The sequence below is a fragment of the Balaenoptera acutorostrata genome, chromosome 17 (assembly GCF_949987535.1).
Source record: "Balaenoptera acutorostrata chromosome 17, mBalAcu1.1, whole genome shotgun sequence".
Taxonomy (NCBI): domain Eukaryota; kingdom Metazoa; phylum Chordata; class Mammalia; order Artiodactyla; family Balaenopteridae; genus Balaenoptera; species Balaenoptera acutorostrata.
The window spans coordinates 28144099-28164063 of record NC_080080.1 but is presented as its reverse complement, the minus strand read 5'-3'; the positions used below and the strand labels follow the sequence as shown (position 1 = coordinate 28164063).

The following is a 19965-nucleotide window of genomic DNA, read 5'->3' as shown; positions in this document are numbered from 1 at the left end:
ATCATCTTCACTATCATTATTCTGAATTCTTTTTCTGGAAGGTTGCCTATCTCTACTTCATTTAGTTGTTTTTCTGGGGTTTTTTCTTGTTCCTTCATCTGGTACATAGCCCTCTGCCTTCTCATCTTCTCTGTCTTTCTGTAACTGTGGTTTTTGGTCCACAGGCTGCAGGATTGTAGTTTTTCTTGCTTCTGCTGTCTGCCCTCTGGTGGTTGAGGCTATCTAAGAGGCTTGATGGGAGGCTCTGGTGGTGGGTAGAGCTGACTGTTGCTGTGGTGGTCAGAGCTCAGTAAAACCTTAATCCACTTGTCTGTTGATGGGTGGGGCTGGGTTCCCTCCCTGTTGCTGTGGTGGTCAGAGCTCAGTAAAACCTTAATCCACTTGACTGTTGATGGGTGGGGCTGGGTTCCCTCCCTGTTGGTTGTTTTGCCTGAGGCAACCCAACACTGGAGCCTACCCGTGCTCTTTGGTGGGGTTAATGGCAGACTCTGGGAGGGCTCACGCCAAGGAGAACTTCCCAGGACCTCTGCTGCCAGTGTCCTTATCCCCACGGTGAAACAGAGCCACCACTTGCCTCTGCAGGAGACCCCCCAACACCAGCAGGTACGTCTGGTTCAGTCTCCCCCAGGGTCACTGCTCCTTCCCCTGGGTCCCGATGCACACATTACTTTGTGTGTGCCCTCCAAGAGTGGGGTCTCTGTTTCCCCCAGTCCTGTCACAGTCCTGCAATCAATTCCCACTAGACTTCAAAGTCTGATTCTCTAGGAATTCCTCCTCCCGTTGCCGGACCCCCAGGTTGGGAAGCCTGACGTGGGGCTCAGAACCTTCACTCCAGTGGGTGGACTTCTGTGGTATAAGTGTTCGCCAGTCTGTGAGTCACCCACCCAGCAGTTATGGGATTTGATTTTACTCTGATTGCGCCCCTCCTACCGTCTCACTGTGGCTTCTCCTCTGTCCTTTGATGTGGGGTATCCTCTTTGGTGAAGTCCAGGGTCTTCCTGTCAATGATTGTCCAGCAGTCAGTTGTGATTCTGGTGCTCTCGCAAGAGGGAGTGAGAGGACGTCCTTCTACTCCGCCATCTTGGTTAATCTCTCCTACATAGTGCTTTTTAAAAGTCCTGTAGATTTTCTGATGATGCCCATTCTAACTGGTGTGAGGTGATACCTCATTGTAGCTTTGATTTGCATTTCTCTAATAATTAGTGACGTTGAGCAGCTTTTCATGTGTTTCTTGGCCATCTGTATGTCTTCTTTGGAGAAATATCTAATTTAGGTCTTCTACCCATTTTTGGATTGGGTTGTTTCTTTAATAATGAGCTGCATGATCTGTTTATATATTTTGGAGATTAATCCTTTGTCCGTTGATTCGTTTGCAAATATTTTCTCCCATTCTGAGGGTTGTCTTTTCATCTTGTTTATGGTTTCCTTTGCTGTGCAAAAGCTTTGAAGTTTCATTAGGTCCCATTTGTTTATTTTTGTTTTTATTTCCATTACTCTAGGAGGTGGATCAAAAAAGATCTTGCTGTAATTTATGTCAAAGAGTGTTCTTCCTTTGTTTTCCTCTAAGAGTTTTATAGTGTCTGGTCTTACATTTAGGTCTCGAATCCATTTTGAGTTTATTTTTGTGTATGGTGTTAGGGAGTGTCCTAATTTCATTCTTTTACATGTAGCTGTCCAGTTTTCCCAACACCACTTTTTGAAGAGACTGTCTTTTCTCCATTGTATATCCTTGCCTCCTTTGTCATAGATTAGTTGACCATAGGTGCATGGGTTTATCTCTGGGCTTTCTATCTTGTTCCATTAATCTATGTTTCTCTTTTTGTGCCAGTACCATATTGTCTTGATTACTGTAGCTTTGTAGTACAGTCTGAAGTCAGGGAGTCTGATTCCTCCAGCTCTGTTTTTTTTCTTCAAGACTGCTTTAGCTATTCGAGGTCTTTTGTGTCTCCATACAAATTTTAAGATGTTTTGTTCTAGTTCCGTAAAAAATGCCATTGGTAATTTGATAGGGTTTGCATTGAATCTGTAGATGGCTTTGGGTAGTATAGTCATTTTCACAATATTGATTCTTCCAATCCAAGAACATGGTATATCTCTCCATCTGTTGGTATCATCTTTAATTTCTTTCATCAGTGTCTTATAGTTTTCTGCATACATGTCTTTTGTCTGTTTATTCCTAGGTATTTTATTCTTTTTGTTGCAATGGTAAATGGGAGTGTTTCCTTAATTTCTCTTTCAGATTTTTCATCATTAGTGTGTGGGAATGCAAGAGATTTCTGTGCCTTAATTTTGTATCCTGCAACTTTGCCAAATTCATTGATTACCTCTAGTAGTTTTCTGGTGGCATATTTAGGATTCTCTCGTGTAGTATGTCATCTGCAAACAGTGACAGTTTTACTCCTTTTCCAATTTATATTCCTTTTATTTCTTTTTCTTCTCTGATTGCCGTGGCTAGGACTTCCAAAACTATGTTGAATAATAGTGGTGAGAGTGGACATCCTTGTCTTGTTCCTGATCTTAGAGGAAATGCTTTCAGGTTTTCACCATTGAGAATGATGTTTGCTGTGGGTTTGTCATATATGGCCTTTATTACGTTGAGGTATGTTCCCTCTATACCCACTTTCTGGAGAGTTTTTATCATTAATGGGTGTTGAATTTTGTCAAAAGCTTTTTCTGCATCTATTGAGGTGATCATATGGTTTTTATAATTCAATTTGTTAATATGGTGTATCACATTGATTGACTTGCGTATATTGAAAAATGCTTGCCTCCCTGGAATAAATTCCACTTGATCATGGTGTATGATCCTTTTAATGTGTTGTTGGATTCTGTTTGCTGGTATTTTGTTGAGGATTTTTGCATCTATATTCATCAGTGATATTGGTCTGTAATTTTCTTTTTTTGTAGTATCTTTGTCTGGTTTTGGTATCAGGGTGATGGTGGCCTCATAGAATGAGTTTGGGAGTGTTCCTTCCTCTGCAATTTTTTGAAAGACTTTGAGAAGGATGGGTGTTAGCTCTTCTCTTAATGTTTGATAGAATTCACCTGTGAAGCCATCTGGTCCTGGACTTTTGTTTGTTGGAAGGTTTTTTAATCACAGTTAGCATTTCATTACTTGTGATTGGTCTGTTCATATTTTCTATTTCTTCCTGGTTCTGTCTTGGAAGGTTTTACCTTTCTAAGAATTTGTCCATTTCTCCCAGGTTGTCCATTTTATTGGCATAGAGCTGCTTGTAGAAGTCTCTCAGGATGCTTTGTATTTCTGTGGTGTCTGTTGTAACTTCTCCTTTTTCGTTTCTGATTTTATTGATTTGAGTCCTCTCCCTCTTTTTCTTGATGAGTCTGGCTAATGGTTTATCAATTTTGTTTATCTTCTCAAAGAACAAGCTTTTAGTTTTATTGATCTTTGCTATTGTCTTCTTTGTTTCTATTTCATTTATTTCTGCTCCGATCTTTATGATTTCTTTCCTTCTGCTAACTTTGGGTTTTGTTTGTTCTTTCTCTAGTTCCTTTAGGTGTAAGGTTAGATTGTTTATTTGAGATTTTTCTTGTTTTTTGAGGTAGGCTTGTATAGCTATAAACTTCCCTCTTAGAACTGCTTTTGCTGCATCCCATAGGTTTTGGATCGTCATGTTTTCATTGTCATTTGTCTCTACGTGTTTCTTGATTTCCTCTTTGATTTCTTCAGTGATCTCTTGGTTATTTAGTAACGTATTGTTTAGCCTCCATGTGTTTGTGTTTTTTACGTTTTTCTTCCCTGTAATTCATTTCTAATCTCATAGTGTTGTGGTCAGAAAAGATGCTTGTTATGATTTCAATTTTCTTAAATTTACTGAGGCTTGATTTGTGACCCAAGATGTGATCTATCCTGGAGAATGTTCTGTGCGCACTTGAGAAGAAACTGTAATATGCTATTTTTGGATGGAATGTCCTATAAATATCAATTAAATCGATCTGGTCTATTGTGTCATTTAAAGCTTCTGTTTCCTTATTTATTTTCGTTTTGGATGATCTGTCCATTGGTGTAAGTGAAGTGTTAAAGTCCCCCACTATTACTGTGTTACTGTTGATTTCCTCTTTTATAGCTGTTAGCAGTTGCCTTATGTATTGAGGTGCTCCTATGTTGGGTGCATATATATTTATAATTGTTATATCTTCTTCTTGGATTGATCCCTCAATCATTATGTAGTATCCTTCCTTGTCTCTTGTAACATTCTTTATTTTAAAGTCTATGTTATCTGATACGAGTATTGCTACTCCAGCTTTCTTTTGATTTCCATTTGCATGGAATATCTTTTTCCATCCCCTCCCTTTCAGTCTGTATGTGTCCCTAGGTCTGAAGTGGGTCTCTTGTAGACAGCATATATATGGGTCTTGTTTTTGTTTTTGTTTTTTTAAATGGTATCTCATTGTGTTGTTTTTTAAAAATTTATTTATTTATTTATTTATTTATTTATGGCTGTGTTGGGTCTTCGTTTCTGTGCAAGGGCCCTCTCTAGTTGCGGCAAGTGGGGGCCACTCTTCATCGTGGTGCGCGGGCCTCTCACTATCGCGGCCTCTCTTGTTGCGGAGCACAGGCTCCAGACACGCAGGCTCAGCAATTGTGGCTCACGGGCCTAGTTGCTCCGTGGCATGTGGATCTTCCCAGACCAGGGCTCAAACCCATGTCCCCTGCATCGGCAGGCAGACTCTCAACCACTGCGCCACCAGGGAAGCCCCATGGGTCTTGTTTTTGTATCCATTCAGCAAGACTGTGTCTTTGGTTGGAGCATTTAATCCATTCACGTTTAAGGTAATTATCGATATGTATGTTCCTATGACCATTTTCTTAATTGTTTTTGGGTTTGTTTTTGTAGGTCCTTTTCTTCTCTTGTGTTTCCCACTTAGAGAAGTTCCTTTGGCATTTGTTGTAGAGCTGGTTTGGTGGTGCTCAGTTCTCTTAGCTTTTGCTTGTCTGTAAAGCTTTTGATTTCTCCATCGAATCTGAATGAGATCCTTGCCAGGTAGAGTAATCTTGGTTGTAGGTTCTTCCCTTTCATCACTTTAAGTATATCATGCCACTCCCTTCTGGCTTGTAGAGTTTCTGCTGAGAAATCAGCTGTTAACCTTATGGGAGTTCCCTTGTAGGTTATTTGTCATTTTTCCCTTGCTGCTTTCAATAATTTTTCTTTGTCTTTAATTTTTGCTAATTTGATTACTATGTGTCTTGGTGTGTTTCTCCTTGGGTTTATCCTGTATGGGACTCTCTGCGCTTCCTGGACTTGGGTGGCTATTTCCTTTCCCATGTTAGGGAAGTTTTCGACTATAATCTCTTCATATATTTTCTCTGGTCCTTTCTCTCTCTCTTCTCCTTCTGGGACCCCTATAATGCGAATGTTGTTGTATTTAATGTTGTCCCAGAGATCTCTTAGGCTGTCTTCATTTCTTTTCATTCTGTTTTCTTTATTCTGTTCTGCAGCAATGACTTCCACCATTCTGTCTTCCAGGTCACTTACCCGTTCTTCTGCCTCAGTTATTCTGCTATTGATTCCTTCTAGTGTAGTTTTCATTTCAGTTATTGTATTGTTCATCTCTATTTGTTTGTTCTTTAATTCTTCTAGTTCTTTGTTAAACATTTCTTGCATCTTCTTGATCTTTGCCTCCATTCTTTTTCCGAGGTCCTGGATCATCTTCACTCTCCTTATTCTGAATTCTTTTTCTGGAAGGTTGCCTATCTCCACTTCATTTAGTTGTTTTTCTGGGGTTTTATCTTGTTCCTTCATCTGGTACATAACCCTCTGCCTTTTCATCTTGTCTATCTTTCTGTGAATGTGGTTTTTGTACCACAGGCTGCAGGATTGTAGTTCTTCTTGCTTCTGCTGTCTGCCCTCTGGTGGATGAGGCTGTCTAAGAGGCTGTGTAAGTTTTCTGATGGGAGGGACTGGTAGTGGGTAGAGCTGATTGTTGCTCTGGTGGGCAGAGCTCAGTAAAACTTTAATCTGCTTGACTGTTGATGGGTGGGGCTGGGTTCCCTCCCTGTTGGTTGTTTGCCCTGAGGCAACCCAACACTGGAGCCTACCTGGGCTCTTTTGTGGAGCTAATGACAGACTCTGGGTGGACTCACGCCAAGGAGTACTTCCCAGAACTTCTGCTGCCAGTGTCCTTGTCCCCACGGTGAGCCACAGCGTCCCTCCGCCTCTGCAGGAGACCCTCCAACACTAGCAGGTAGGTCTGGTTCAGTCTTCCCTGGGGTCACTGCTCCTTCCCCTGGGTCCTAATGCACACACTACTTTGTGTGTGCCCTCCAAGAGTGGAGTCTCTGTTTCCCCCAGTCCTGTCGAAGTCCTGCAATCAAATCCCACTGGCCTTCAAAGTCTGATTCTCTAGGAATTCCTCCTCCCGTTGCCAGATCCCCAGGTTGGGAAGCCTGACGTGGGGCTCAGAACCTTCACTCCAGTGGGTGGACTTCTGTGGTATAAGTGTTCGCCAGTCTGTGAGTCACCCACCCAGCAGTTATGGGATTTGATTTTACTGTGATTGCGCCCCTCCTACCGTCTCATTGTGGCTTCTCCTTTGTCTTTGGATGTGGGGTATCTTTTTTGGTGAGTTCCAGTGTCTTCCTGTCGATGATTGTCCCTTTGAACTTTTTCAAACACATCACTGTCCAAACACCTCCCCAGACCCTAGCTTTTAAGTGTGTTTTGATTGCTTAATTATTGATTAGTAATTATTGACTGCTTGATTACATTAGTTATCCATTGTTGTATAACAACCCCACACTTAGTGGCTTGAACAACAATAAATATTTTTTTTATCTCATAGTTTCTGTGGATTAGGAATCCAGGGGTGGCTAAACCGGGTGGTTCTGGCTCAGGGTTTCTCATGAGTTTCCAGGCAAGTCATGAGCTGAGGCTGTGGTTATCTGAAGGCTCCGCCAGCTTTGGATGATTCATTTCAAAGGTGGTCACCTACTTGCCTGGCAGATTAATGCTGGTTGGTTGTACAAAGCCTCAGTTCCTTGCCATGGACTTCTCCATAGGGCTGCTTGAGTTTCCTTACGATGTAATAACCACTGACTTTCCCAGAACAAATGATCACTGAGAAAAAGAGTGGAGCACATGCAGGGGTAAAGCCACAATGCCTGTTTATGACTTAGTCTTATAAGGGAAACACTGTCTCCTGCACACTATTTTACTCATTGGAAGCTAGTCACTAAATCCAGCTGACATACAAGGGAAGAGGAATTAAGCTCCACCTCTTGAAGGAGTGTCAAAGAATTTGCAGATATAGTTTTAAGCCACCACTTCTATCTGTTCATCTTTCTTTCTTTCTTTTTTTTTTTTTTTTTTGCTTAACTTCACAGGTACTTCTTAGACCCCTCTCCCCAGAAGGTTCCATGTTTATATATGTTTTTAATTCATTGATCAAAAACTATTCCTACTAATGCCAGATGCTCTTCTGGGTGCTGGTAATATAGTAGAAAGTTAGCAAAACAGGCAGGGTCCTTGCCTCAGAAGAATGCATTCTAATGGGGGAGGCACAATGTTAAATAAATGATCATACACATAAATATTAAAAATTTTGATAACTCTTATGCAGTTACATGATGTCATGAGAGCATAATAATACCACAGATACTTCTCTAAAAGAGCATAGCATCATAATGTTTAGTTTTTTATTTTATATTTCTGAATTTAAAACTTTATGTTTGTTCCATAGTGGTAAAGTGGTTCAAACCCCCTCAGTGAATTAGTACATTTGCCACCTAGCTGTAATAATGTTATTATAACACTAATATAGCTTATTATAAAGTTATACACATGTCACAGCTTAAAGAGTTTGGAAGAGGTAACTATGGTAGAAGGAGAATGTTTCCAATGCTGTTTCCAGATATTTCCCCGCCAACCAGACAAAATAAAGGGGCATTACCTAGGAGAGAATGGTAATCTACTGCACTTTGTTCTCTACACCAAAATATCTTATTACCCATTCCACAAATTAGATTTTTCTTTTAAATTGCACATTCTTTTTGGAATTTATCATTTGTACTGTTGTGATAGCTCTTTTTATACTAAGGTTATTAACTCTTTTCTGTCATCTTTTACAATTTTCACTTTGTTATCGGCTTTATAATTTAGTTTGGATGTTTTTGATGGACAGATGTATTTAGTTTTGAATGTAGCAAATCTGTTAATTAAAACTTTCTCTTTTTTACTTAGAAGACCATCTCTACTAAAGGATCAGATACTCTTTTTTTTATGGTCTTAGTCATTTCACCTTTTTTGTATCTAAATGTTTTATACACTAAAAGTCAAACACCTCAGTGGAAAAATGGATAAATTTACAAATAAGAAATAGACATAACCTGATAACATGAAGAAAAGTTTGATCTTATTAGTTCTCAAAGAAATTCAAAGTAAAATAACAAGACACCATTTTAAATCTTAACATGTTAGCAAAGATAGAAAAGAAGGCAATTAACTACTCGTATTGACAAAAATACAAGGAAACAAGACTTCCACCTACTGCTGTCAGGAGAATAAGTTGGTATAACTTTTCAAGAGAGTCATTCAGTGACTTTGAAAATCGTTTTCTTTGATTTAGCTAGTTTACTTTTAGAAATTTACATTAAACATACAATCAGAAATATTTTTTTTTACATTTTTTAACAGAGGATTGTATCTCATTTATGGTTAAGAGCAGAAAATTCAACACATTTTATTTCGGTTTTAGGTCTTAAGTACTCAAAAGAGAATATAATAAATCTGTTCACAGCTTGGTGCCAGTTATTTTATGCATGTAATTATTTCCCCACCAACTAAACACTCCAGAATGAGCATTTTCATTGTTTGTGGAAGGAAAAAGTAAACTTTTAGAGGTCTGGCCTGCGGAATAGTAGAAGGTAGTGTGGCCAGCCCAATGGTATCAAGTAAGTAAGACAGGCAAAAGGAAGCACAATATAGAAGAAGTACTCCAATAAAGAGTAAATTTTGCCTGACCTGTCATTTTTGCCTGGGACCCAGACAGTAACTGCCACTGAAAAATCTAGAAAATTACTTGTGCTTAAATGGAGATGACTGTGCTAGTTTGGAAACTTTGGTTCTTCCAGTTCATCTCCCCAGCACAGAGTAGTCCAGTCAAGCATCTCTAGTCCAGCCTGCGATCAGTCTGTCTCTTCTCTTTCCTCCACCCCCCACTCCTTCTTCTTACTGAAAAGACAGATAACAGAGAGAACAAATGTCCTATTCTTGTCTATTCCAAACTAAAGTCGGCAAAAAAAGAAAAGTTAATATAAAAGGAATATCCTTTAAAACATAAAATAGGAAGAAAGCTGGACTTGCCAGGACTGTTGAGTACGGAAGGTCATGCGTCTCAGGAAATCCCTCAGTTCCAGGCAAACTGGGGGCGATCATTTGAGCCTATATAGGATGTGGTAAGAAAGTGGAGAAGATATAGGGCGATGACAAGGTCTGAGTTATGCTTTAAAAGATACTCTTCTTGGGCTTCCCTGGTTGCGCAGTGGTTAAGAATCCACCTCCCAATGCAGGGGACATGGGTTTGAGCCCTGGTCCAGGAAGATCTCACATGCCACAGAGCAGCTAAGCCTGTGCACCACAACTGCTGAGCCTGTGCTCTAGAGCCCGCGAGCCACAACTACTGAAGCCTGCGCATCTAGAGCCCGTGCTTCACAACCAGAGAAGCCCACGCATCGCAACAAAGAGTAGCCCCCGCTCACTGCAACTAAGAAAGCCGCGCGCGCAGCAGTGAAGACCCAACGCAGCCAAAAATTCAATAAATAAATAAATAAATAAATAATAAATTCTTCAAAAAAAAAAAATACTGTCTCGACCACTGAGTGGAAAAAGGATGGCTCTTGACCATTGTAATTTTGCTTTGTTTTGTTTTATTGTAGCCTGAATTAGGTGACTTGGATACCTGGCAGGAAAATACCAATGCATGGGAAGAAGAAGAAGATGCGGCCTGGCAAGCTGAAGAAGTTCTGAGGTATTTGAGTAATATTTACACTGCAGCCTGAGTAGAAGAACTGGTTTTGTTCATGTTGCATTTAAGGTCAAGAAAGCTCATTCTGCAAATGTTGTATTTTTCGTCATTCTCATTTGAACCTTGATAATATGGGATAGTTTTTTTGTGTTTGAGACTGCATATGCTATTTTATATGATTAAAACCTCACAGAAACCAACAATTTAAAGCAATATAGATACAAAAGAATAATTTATTAATGGAAAATGAGATCTTTTACATATATACACCATATTGAACTATATGCTTTATACTTCATTCCCTATAAAATATATTTATCTCTTGAAATGTCCTGCTGTGAAATGTGAGTCACAACAATGTATTTTCTTTAGATCAGAAATTATACCTTTAGTTTTGTTTCCCCATGGTCTAGCATAGTGCCAGCACTGCTCATTTGAATATAGCAGTGAATAGCACTGCTATTTGAAAATAACTTGTATTGCACTCTATATTTGTATGTGTATTTCAATTTATGTACTTGAAAGCCCTGAGGTAGATAACATAAGTCATATACTTACTGCCTACTCTACAGAAAATATTATTCTGGAGGTTTTCAAGTTTGCTTTTGTTGGTTATGTTCTTATTTCTTTGTTTTTGTGAGCAGTAAACTTAATTCTTGCTACTACCACATTAGGTCAAAGAGTAAAAAGAAAATTTACCTTGAGAGAGTCTGTGACTCATCACTGATGAAAACTCAGATATGTAAATGTATCTAAATTACTTCTGCATTTTTCAAGATGATAAAGTAAAATATAGCAATGTGTTTTTTTCAAATATGGTTTTTATAATTGGGATAGAAAATGAATTACTCTTTATTTGACTATCTTAACAAAACAACTGATTTCATTTTTGTATTGTCCTTTCCTGTCTTTACCGATAAATTATAATTACCTTGAACAACCAGCAGAGGGTGTAGTTAAATAACTGGGAGTTAAGGCTGACCTTTTTTTGATCTTGTCCTTACTGTTTTCAGCATTTTTTTTTAAACAGTAAGGGGTCACATTACAAAAGTCAGTAAAGTTGTGAGAGTTTTAAATATTTAGTTCCTGCTTGACAATTATTCAGTATAAAGGAAATAGTTTTAGAATTGTAAACATTTATGTTGCATGGATTGTCAAAAAAGGTGTCACTTATTTTTTTATTTTTTACTTTTTACTCTATTTCTTTTGGATAAATCATAGATACAGAAGTCTGGGTATTTTAGAACATTTTGGGAATTCTAGTGATGATTGGTATCATCAACCACAAGGATAAAGGAAGGAGCTATTCATTTTGAATCCAGTAATCTTAATGACAACACTGTAGAGTTTATGAGTTCACAAGTAGCTGAACATTCACTGTACAAAAACCTTTTCTTTTTCACCCTATCTTCTTGCACCCTGAACAAAACAAGACCAAAAACCTCAAACTTAGTGCTTTTGATACGACAGCTTGGGAGAGGGAGCCTATTTGTCAGTAATAGACATGTTTCTTGCTTCAAGTTGCATAAGTAGAGCCAAAAACACCTGGAGGCTTCCATATGTTGTTACCGCCCCCAGGATAACACTGAGAATTTTAAAAGTGTATCCATAATCCATAGCCTCTAACCTAGCCTGTTTCCCATTGCCACTTTAAATACTACCAGTACTATGATCAGTATCATTAAGGAAAAAGATTCTGGTACCTTAGTGATTCCAGACATGTATCTGGACAGGAAAAATATATTTTGTCTGCATTAATGTCTAAGTTGCCTCTTGTACCAGAAATATTAATTGTTGATGTTTATATATCAGCTAGTAACTAGGTCAAAGCTCGATTATCTTTTTTGTTTGTAACCTAGCCAGCCCTTTTTAATTATTTTTCTCTTTCTTTTTTTGCCCCAGACATTTTGATGTTTTTAGTGCAGATATCAGTTTTGCTTGAAAGTGAGCAGAGCTAGTGAAAACTAGATTTTTTAAAACTATTCTTTTGAAATTTTAGTTAATTGATGGTGACGGTCAAAATGTTGCCTAAAATAAGTCTCTCTACTTTCTTGAATTTTGGTCATCGATACCTCTGCTTACTCCCATTTGTAAGTATGATTGAGAAGTGTATATACATTTCACTCACTATAGCCAGCTTTGAGCTGTCCCATATATGGGAAATCCACACTAGATTTTTCTATATATAATCCAGTGTTGCCTATCTGCTGCCCAGCTGTGCCCTACAGCTTCCTTCTTCAGCCTTGTGTGCTTCTTGACTCGCTTTCTCATATCCTAAACCTTCAGACCCAGGACCAGCTTCTGCTCTTCTTTCTCCTATTTCATCACCACACTCCTACTCCCACTTCCCATACAAATCAGTCAATAAGATAGAGCACTTAGATGTGCAATCTAAAATATGACACAAATGAACCTATCTACGAAACAGAAACAGACTCACAGACATAGAGAACAGACTTGTGGTTGCCGGGCGGGGGTGGGGGTGGATTGGGACTTGGAGGTTAGCAGATGCAAACTAGTATATATAGAACGGATAAATGACAAGGTCCCGATTGTATATTACACAGACTATAGTCAATATCTTGTGATAAACCATAATTGAAAAGAATATTTTAAAATGTATATATACATAACTGAATCACTTTACCATATAGTGGAAATTAACAGAACATTGTAAATCAACTATACTTCAATTTTAAAAAATCAATAAATATAGAGGGGTTTAGTGATTCTAGATCAGTGGAGTTAGGGAGGGACTGGGGGAAGGTATTTCATAATGTGTAATTAGTAAATACCCACCATTCTGCCCCTTCATTAGTAGAGCTAGTCAAATCTTTAAATAGATTTCTAACTTCTAGTTGGAAGTCATGTCTTAAGTTTCCATTTTCTCTTTGCTTTGTACTCTGTACATCTGTGTTCTTGACATCCTTTAGCTGACTGTTTTTAACTATTATAATAACAGAATATTTAATCCTAAATATCAGGCTTTTCTGAATGGTACCAAAAAGAAGGTGTGGTCCAATGGAAGTAGTGTTTTAGTGAAAATAATCTGAAGAAGAGGGATCAGGAGATGTGGGTTCTTAACCTTAATCTTATGACTTTGGGCATTTCACTTAACCTGAATGCCCCATTTTACTTACTTTTAAAACAGAGATAATACCTTTTTTATTTTGCAAGTCATGTTCTAAAGATTAAAAAAAATACTGTTCTTGAAAATCTTTGAAATTTCAAAGCAGTGAGAAGAATGAAGACTTTTTAAACTTAAATTTGATGATAGTAAAAGGGCAGTGCTGTTTCTTTCTGGAATTTATTTGCCATTTTACCTGTGTAGTGTTTTCTAAAAGTAAAAATACGAATATGTTTCTTTTCAGGCAGCAGAAGATAGCAGACAGAGAAAAGAGAGCAGCAGAACAACAAAGGAAGAAAATGGAAAAGGAAGCACAGCGGCTAATGAAGAAGGAACAAAACAAAATTGGTGTGAAACTTTCATAACAAAATGTCCTTCAGATGCATAGTGCCAGTGGGAGAAATGTGAGCTCCACAACCCAAGCAACATTTGTATGGAGCTAAGAGTATTTTCAGAATGCAAATACAGTGCTTGATTTTAATGCATTCATCAGGCCATACAGGACACCAGGATTCTCTCAAAGTCCCTTGAACTCTTGGTGATTGAGACTCAAAGAACAAAAAAGACTTGTGAGACAATATTTTCTTCAACATGTTCCAACTGTAAGACAATTGTTTGCTGTAGAGAAATTATTACAAATGGAATATATCAGTACCTCTTCGAGCTAGTGTTTCTAGCTAATTAAATGGGTGTAAATTTTATGGTGGGAAAGAACTCTGCTGTCTATAATGCTTTCCTTCAATGTGCATAATGATAAAATAAATAATTTTAAATATTCTTTTGTTTCCATGATTACCTGACCTAAATCAGACAAACTTGCAGAGCTTTAACTTCTTATTTTTGTTGTCAGAAGCTGGTATTGGCACACATTTCCTTTAACTTGAACTGGTATTCATTAGGGATCTGGTAATTTCGGTTTTCAAGAAAATGACGTTAAATGCAATAATTTTATTTATTACAAACATCTTGTACATCATTGTTTTCTTTTAGATGGTGTTGTAATGTTATACATATTTGTCATTTATATTACATGTATAAACATTGAAAATCAGCTAAAATGGCAAATTTGTTTTACGTTATTATAACTTGTGAGTTTTAAAAGCTAGTATTAGTAGTTTTTCCCTGTCGTTGTAGATTTTAAGATGTTATGGTGTCTTTAAGTACCTTAGCTCCTCCCCACCAAAAGGCATTAATTTACAAATGCATATAGCCTTCAGTTTTACTATTTCAAAGCTTTTAGATAATTTCTATATCAGTTTTATATATCTGACATAATGCAGGTTACCTATGTTGTTGACTAAGGTAACATTAACATTATTGATTTATTAAACCAAGATAGGAATAATAATACTTCTATTTTCAGATGTTGACTAGCTTCAAAATAGTTTTCAGGAAATAGATATAGACTGTGTTCATAGGGAAAAATGTAGATTTGATAGTTTAAAATCTCATTACTTTTGTCTCCACAATTAAAATATATCCAGCCTGACCTTCTATGGCTTTAGAATTTAATATTTTTACTTTCTTAAAAGCTGTTGCCCAAATGAACATTTTGTGGATTTTGAAAATGTCACAAATACTCTACAGGCCAAACACTGCTAATTTATTTGAATTAAAGTGATATTTCATGGTAAAATCAGAAACTATACAGTGAGCTAAGTTCTTACCCTAAGCTTCCAGACTAAATGCAATTTTATTTTTAAAAAATTTTTATTGGAGTACAGTTGATTTACAGTGTGTTAGTTTCAGGTGTACAGCAAAGTGGAATCGGTTGAAATTTAACTTTGATAAAAAAACTTCCTGTTATAGCCCCAAGCTATATTTTCAGTTATGTTTATTAGAGAGTTTTTGCCAGTAAACTCCCAATTAAATAGAATTAGACTCAAATTTTTAATAATAAATGAATTATCTTATGTCTTGTATTTATTTATTTTTAGTTATTATAGGAATGCTACATGCTTTCTCTAAATTGGGGGTTTGAAAGGGTAATTTCTCCTTTAGTACAATCAGTCTTACTGTTTTTCCCCCATAGTTATTGAAGTCTGCTTTGGTCATGATTTTCATGTGTGAGATTTTGTTTTTTGTTTGATTTTTTATTTTTGTTTATTTAGAAATAAAGACTGGATAGAAATTATAGTCTGTATGATTAATTAGGAAGAAAGAGGTTTTTCTCATGGAAAGAATAGATAGGAATTCTTGAATTTTTTGACCTCTGTTGGTATGTAAACTAAACTCCTGTATTAAATTGGGTATATTGTTCCAAAAGAAGTCATGGAGTTAAATACATATGATAAATCCTTTAGTAGCAAACTGGCTCCTTTAGCTTCTAAATTTATGGTTTCTGTTTTTGTTTTCTTAATTTTAGCGAAGGATTATCAGTTTTAGAAGCTTATTAGTAGAAGTAAAAAAGAAACATGGATAGGCATAGACAGAATTAGTGAAGTGCTACCCATCATCTGAATTGCACATTTCATGTACTGAGATAACAAATAATGAAAAACATGGGAAACTTATTCTGTGTTTTTTATATATATATTGCATGGTTTCTAGCCATCTCCTTTTATTAAGCTTTAGCTAGGGATATCCTCTAGTTGAATCCTGGCTCTTTATTAGTAGCATCTTTAATTGAGTCAATATTCAGCATCTGAATTCCTCAGTTTCAACATGTAGTCGCCTCTGGCCAGGGCAGTGACTGTTCCTGGATGAAGACTGGTGGTTGGGAAGAAGGTGGTAGCTATAGAAACTGGCATCTGGATTGATCTTCAACACCGCTCGACAAGCTTACCAGTAGAGTATAAATTTAACCACGGCCAATGTTCCAAAAAGCCTAAACTTTGTCAATACAGGTATACCTTGTTTTATTGCACTTTGCTTTATTGTGCTTTGCAGATACTGTATTTTTGACAAATTGAAGGTTTGTGGCAACCCTGTGTTGAGCAAGTTTATCAGCACCAATTTTCCAACAGCCTTTGCTCACTTCATTACATTTTGTTATTTTCACAGTATTTCAAACTTTTTCATTATTGTATTTGTTGTGGTGATCAGTGATTTTTAATTTACTATTGTAATTGTTTTTGGGGTGTAAACCATACCCATATAAGATACGACAGTGAACTTAATCGATAAATGTTGTATGTGTTCTGCCTGCTTCACCAACTAGCCCTTCCCCCGTCTGTGTCCCTCTCCTGCCACCTCCCTATTCCCTGAGACACAGCAGTATTGAAACTAGGCAAATTTAAAACCCAACGATGGCCTCTAAGTGTTCAAAAGAAAGGAAGTGTCATACATCTCTTACTTTAAATCAAAAAGCTAGAAATGATTAAGTCATGAGGAACGCATGTTGAAAGCTGAGATAGGCCCAAACTTTGCTTTCTTTTTTTTTTTTTTTTCTTAAATTTATGTATTCATTTATTTTATTTTTGGCTGCGTTGGGTCTTTGTTGCTGTGCGCAGGCTTCTCATTGCCGTGGCTTCTCTTGTTGCAGAGCAGGGGCTCTAGGCGCATGGGCTTCAGTAGTTGTGGCTCACGGGCCCTAGAGCCCCGGCTCAGTAGTTGTGGCGCACGGGCTTAGTTGCTCTGCGGCATGTGGGATCTTCCTGGACCAGGGCTCGAACCCGTGTCCCCTGCACTGGCAGGCAGACTCTTAACCACTGTGCCACCAGGGAAGTCCCTACTTTGCTTTCTGTCTTTTATTTTCAGTGTCCCTCAGTCATGGCCATTGGACTGCTCAGTAACCAGAGTAAGTTTTGAGAGTAGTAATATGCTTTTTCACCAGAAGCCTCAATCTCCTAAGCTGGAAAGAGACACTATTCTAGAAGCCCCCTCGTCCTCCACCCCATACGACAGATTTCTACCCTTGCATAACTGCTGTTGCAACCACTAATCCGCAATCAGGAGTGTTACAGAGAAACTCACCAAAAGTCTTTGGCCACCCAAGACAATCTCAGCCTTTCCCTTCAGGGAACTTCCATGGCTATTTTTGCAGGGACTTTGCCTGTATACTGCTCTGATCACATCAATTTTGAGAGCTTCTCAGAGTTCTCCAGCTGCTGCAGAGGTGGGGCAGTATTAAACAAATCGCCTGTGATTGCAAATCTTTTTAATGGTGATGGTGGTTTTAAGGGTTAACCAGGACTGAGGGTTCAGTATAGTGCCTGGCACATATATAAGCGCTCAACAACGGTAGTTGTGAGCCGCTGCACACACTTCCTTATGAGCCCCTGCACACACTTTCTCCTGGGATCCTGTGCACACCTTCCACATCTCACCACACACTGATGTTGCAGCCCCTTCCCTGAGGAAAGTGGGAGAAGTTGACTGATCTTACAAAATTAATTTTTACACACCTTTAAGTTGAACTGCAAGTTTAATAAGAAAGAGAATCAACATTTACTCTGTGGCTCGGCACCACCTGAGAATTTGAACTATCAGTGACTCCTCATAATCCATTGAGGTGGACGTTATCCCCACTTGACGTGTAAGGAAACCAAAGCTTAGAAAGACAATTGTGTGCCGGCTTAATGGAAAGGAAAATAGCAAGCTTTGAGAGCAGTTACGTTAGTGTTTAATCAGCATTCTAAGTGGACTATGGTTTCCAAGGCCTCTCTTCACTTGATGAAACTATGAGCTGCCAAAGAGTGAGCTTTTTAGTAATTCCTCTCTGGTTCTTAAACAGCTCAGTGATGTCACAAATGATAGTAGATAATACCCGTTTGTGTTTCTAAGAATGTATTTAATAAACATGAAAGAAATTAGCTTGGCTTTTATTTTCATTTGAATAACAACTGTGGTTGAATGTCAATGCCATATAATTATGTATTCCCAGATCACTTGGGTCAGATGTTATAATCAAGGCAAAATGAAGTGTGGTTTATATTCACACATTTGCATAGGCCAATTAGCTCACTTGATTGGGTCACATTTCAAATGAGGCCAAGGTCACAGGTTTCATACATGTGCAGACCAGTACTGCACCCAGAGACCTTCCTGCTACAAATTGTGTCCCTGACCTTGTCCAGATATCTTCCTAACACGTGTCTTCAGGATCTGGTTCAGAGAGTGATTGGCACAAAAAAAAAATCATCCCCATGAACGGGAAATTCAAAGGACATAGTCTGAGTTGGTGGTATGTTGAGAGAAATTGCTATGGTTTCTTATTCTTGGGTCAATTTTGGCTCATTATAAGATATTAATGTCTTCTGGTAATTGGTTTCATTTGTTAACATATTCAGACCTTAATTTGAATCCTTAATTTATACAGCAATGCAGTTTCCAAACCTGTTGACTATTCCTGGGTAAAATGAGTGGTTACCTATTTTATGGAGAAAAGTGACATCATCATTAGATACATTGGCCCTTGAAATAAATTTAAAAAAAATTTTTTACTCGGTATTTTATTGTAGTGTTCAATAAAGTAAGCTGTGCATAAGAATAGAGATACGAAGTGTGCCCTATTTAAGTTTAAAGCACACAAGTGATTTTGATTCCTTTTTGAAGCTCTGCAGTGCATCCAGACCTCTTAATTGCCTATCTGTCTTGATTCGAAGGAGCCCTTGTGGAGTAGGGTGGTACATGGGTGATCATCTTTAAAACTTTTTTCCATGTACTGCTTTCAGTGTGAAAATTATTAAGACTGCTTTCAAGTTTTTCATTTTCTCCATACAAGCCAGAAATAATGTGCTGGTTCAGAAGAAGTAAAGGTCAGTTTAAAATGCCAGCACCTATTGTTTACTGAAGAAAGTGAGGCTGGCAAACCATTTCAAACACTGTGAGCTCTTTGATTGCAAGGAAGGAGAGGAAGGATCTTACTGCACCATCAAATTAGAGAAATATTGCAGTTGTTAATAGTTTTCATATTGCAGTCCATTAAAGCTATAGTCTAGCAAAAATTTCATTTTTCAGTTATTCAAATAGCTTTGATCAGAAATGATACTTTCAAGGAACAAGGGTGAAAATATCTCTGAATGTGGGCCAGATAAGATTACCATGGGGAGGAACTCTAGAGCCACGAGGAGGAAAGCTCTGATGCCTGCCTTTAACAGCATTCACTAGAAAGCCTGGACTGTGGGTTTTACATCATCATTTCACATCCATAATCCCAGATGCTTCCATTGCCTCTGGAGATGGAGTGAGAGACTCTCTTCCCACTCAAATCAACAGAGCAGTGGCAAACAGTTTTGTGAGAAAAGGTTAGAAAACATCTCTATTAAGCATTAATTTGTTTAGGACAGTAGAAGATCGAGTCCTTCAGCATTATCCAGGGTACTTACTCTTGCAATGAACTGAGAGTTACCACCCAGGAGATCTTACATGAACTGGCGGTTTTCAAAGAACCTGGTATATAGTGAACTGGTTTTTAAACTGTTCGCAGAGGTGACACTGGAACCACTGCAGGAGACGAGAGGGAGGCAAATGGGAGGTCTCCAGGCCTGGTGACCTGTTCCAAACACTGCACTTTTATGTGTTTTATGTATTGGGTTTTTTTATGTTGAAAATTTATTTTTGAGAGAGACACACCTTTTACAAAACTTAAATGCTGCTGAAATATTCCAGTCTTTTAACACAAACTTTTGAGTAGCATTTAAACCTTTTTTAATTTTAAAATTCTTTGGAATCATTGTTATAACCATTAGTTACCACAGTCATCGTGATTGAGGGAGAATCAGTAGTCACAGCAGAGAATGTCTTCCAGTGGTTTGAAAATAATTACCTGATATAAACATGTTGTTTATATTCTATTTGGACTTGCCAATTGTTTTTTTTCCCCAGGACCATTGGGAGTTTGTTGACATTCTTTCAAGATTTGATTTGTGTAAACTGCTATTTTTAATTGCCTAGGTTACTGCTTCATTGTACAC

The 19965-nt window shown here is 37.9% G+C and overlaps 1 protein-coding gene across 5 annotated transcripts in view; it reads left to right on the top strand.

Moving 5' to 3' along the window:
- Positions 1-13631, top strand: part of EBAG9 (estrogen receptor binding site associated antigen 9) — a 39228-nt gene extending 25597 nt beyond the window's left edge. For all 5 annotated transcript variants that reach the window (XM_057532322.1, XM_057532320.1, XM_007188784.2 and 2 more), the window contains 2 exons: positions 9893-9984; positions 13353-13631. In XM_057532322.1, the coding sequence (XP_057388305.1) occupies positions 9893-9984; positions 13353-13473 (213 nt within the window). In that variant the 3' untranslated portion in view covers positions 13474-13631. The remainder of the gene's footprint in view (positions 1-9892; positions 9985-13352) is intronic.
- The last annotated feature ends 6334 nt before the right edge of the window (positions 13632-19965 follow it).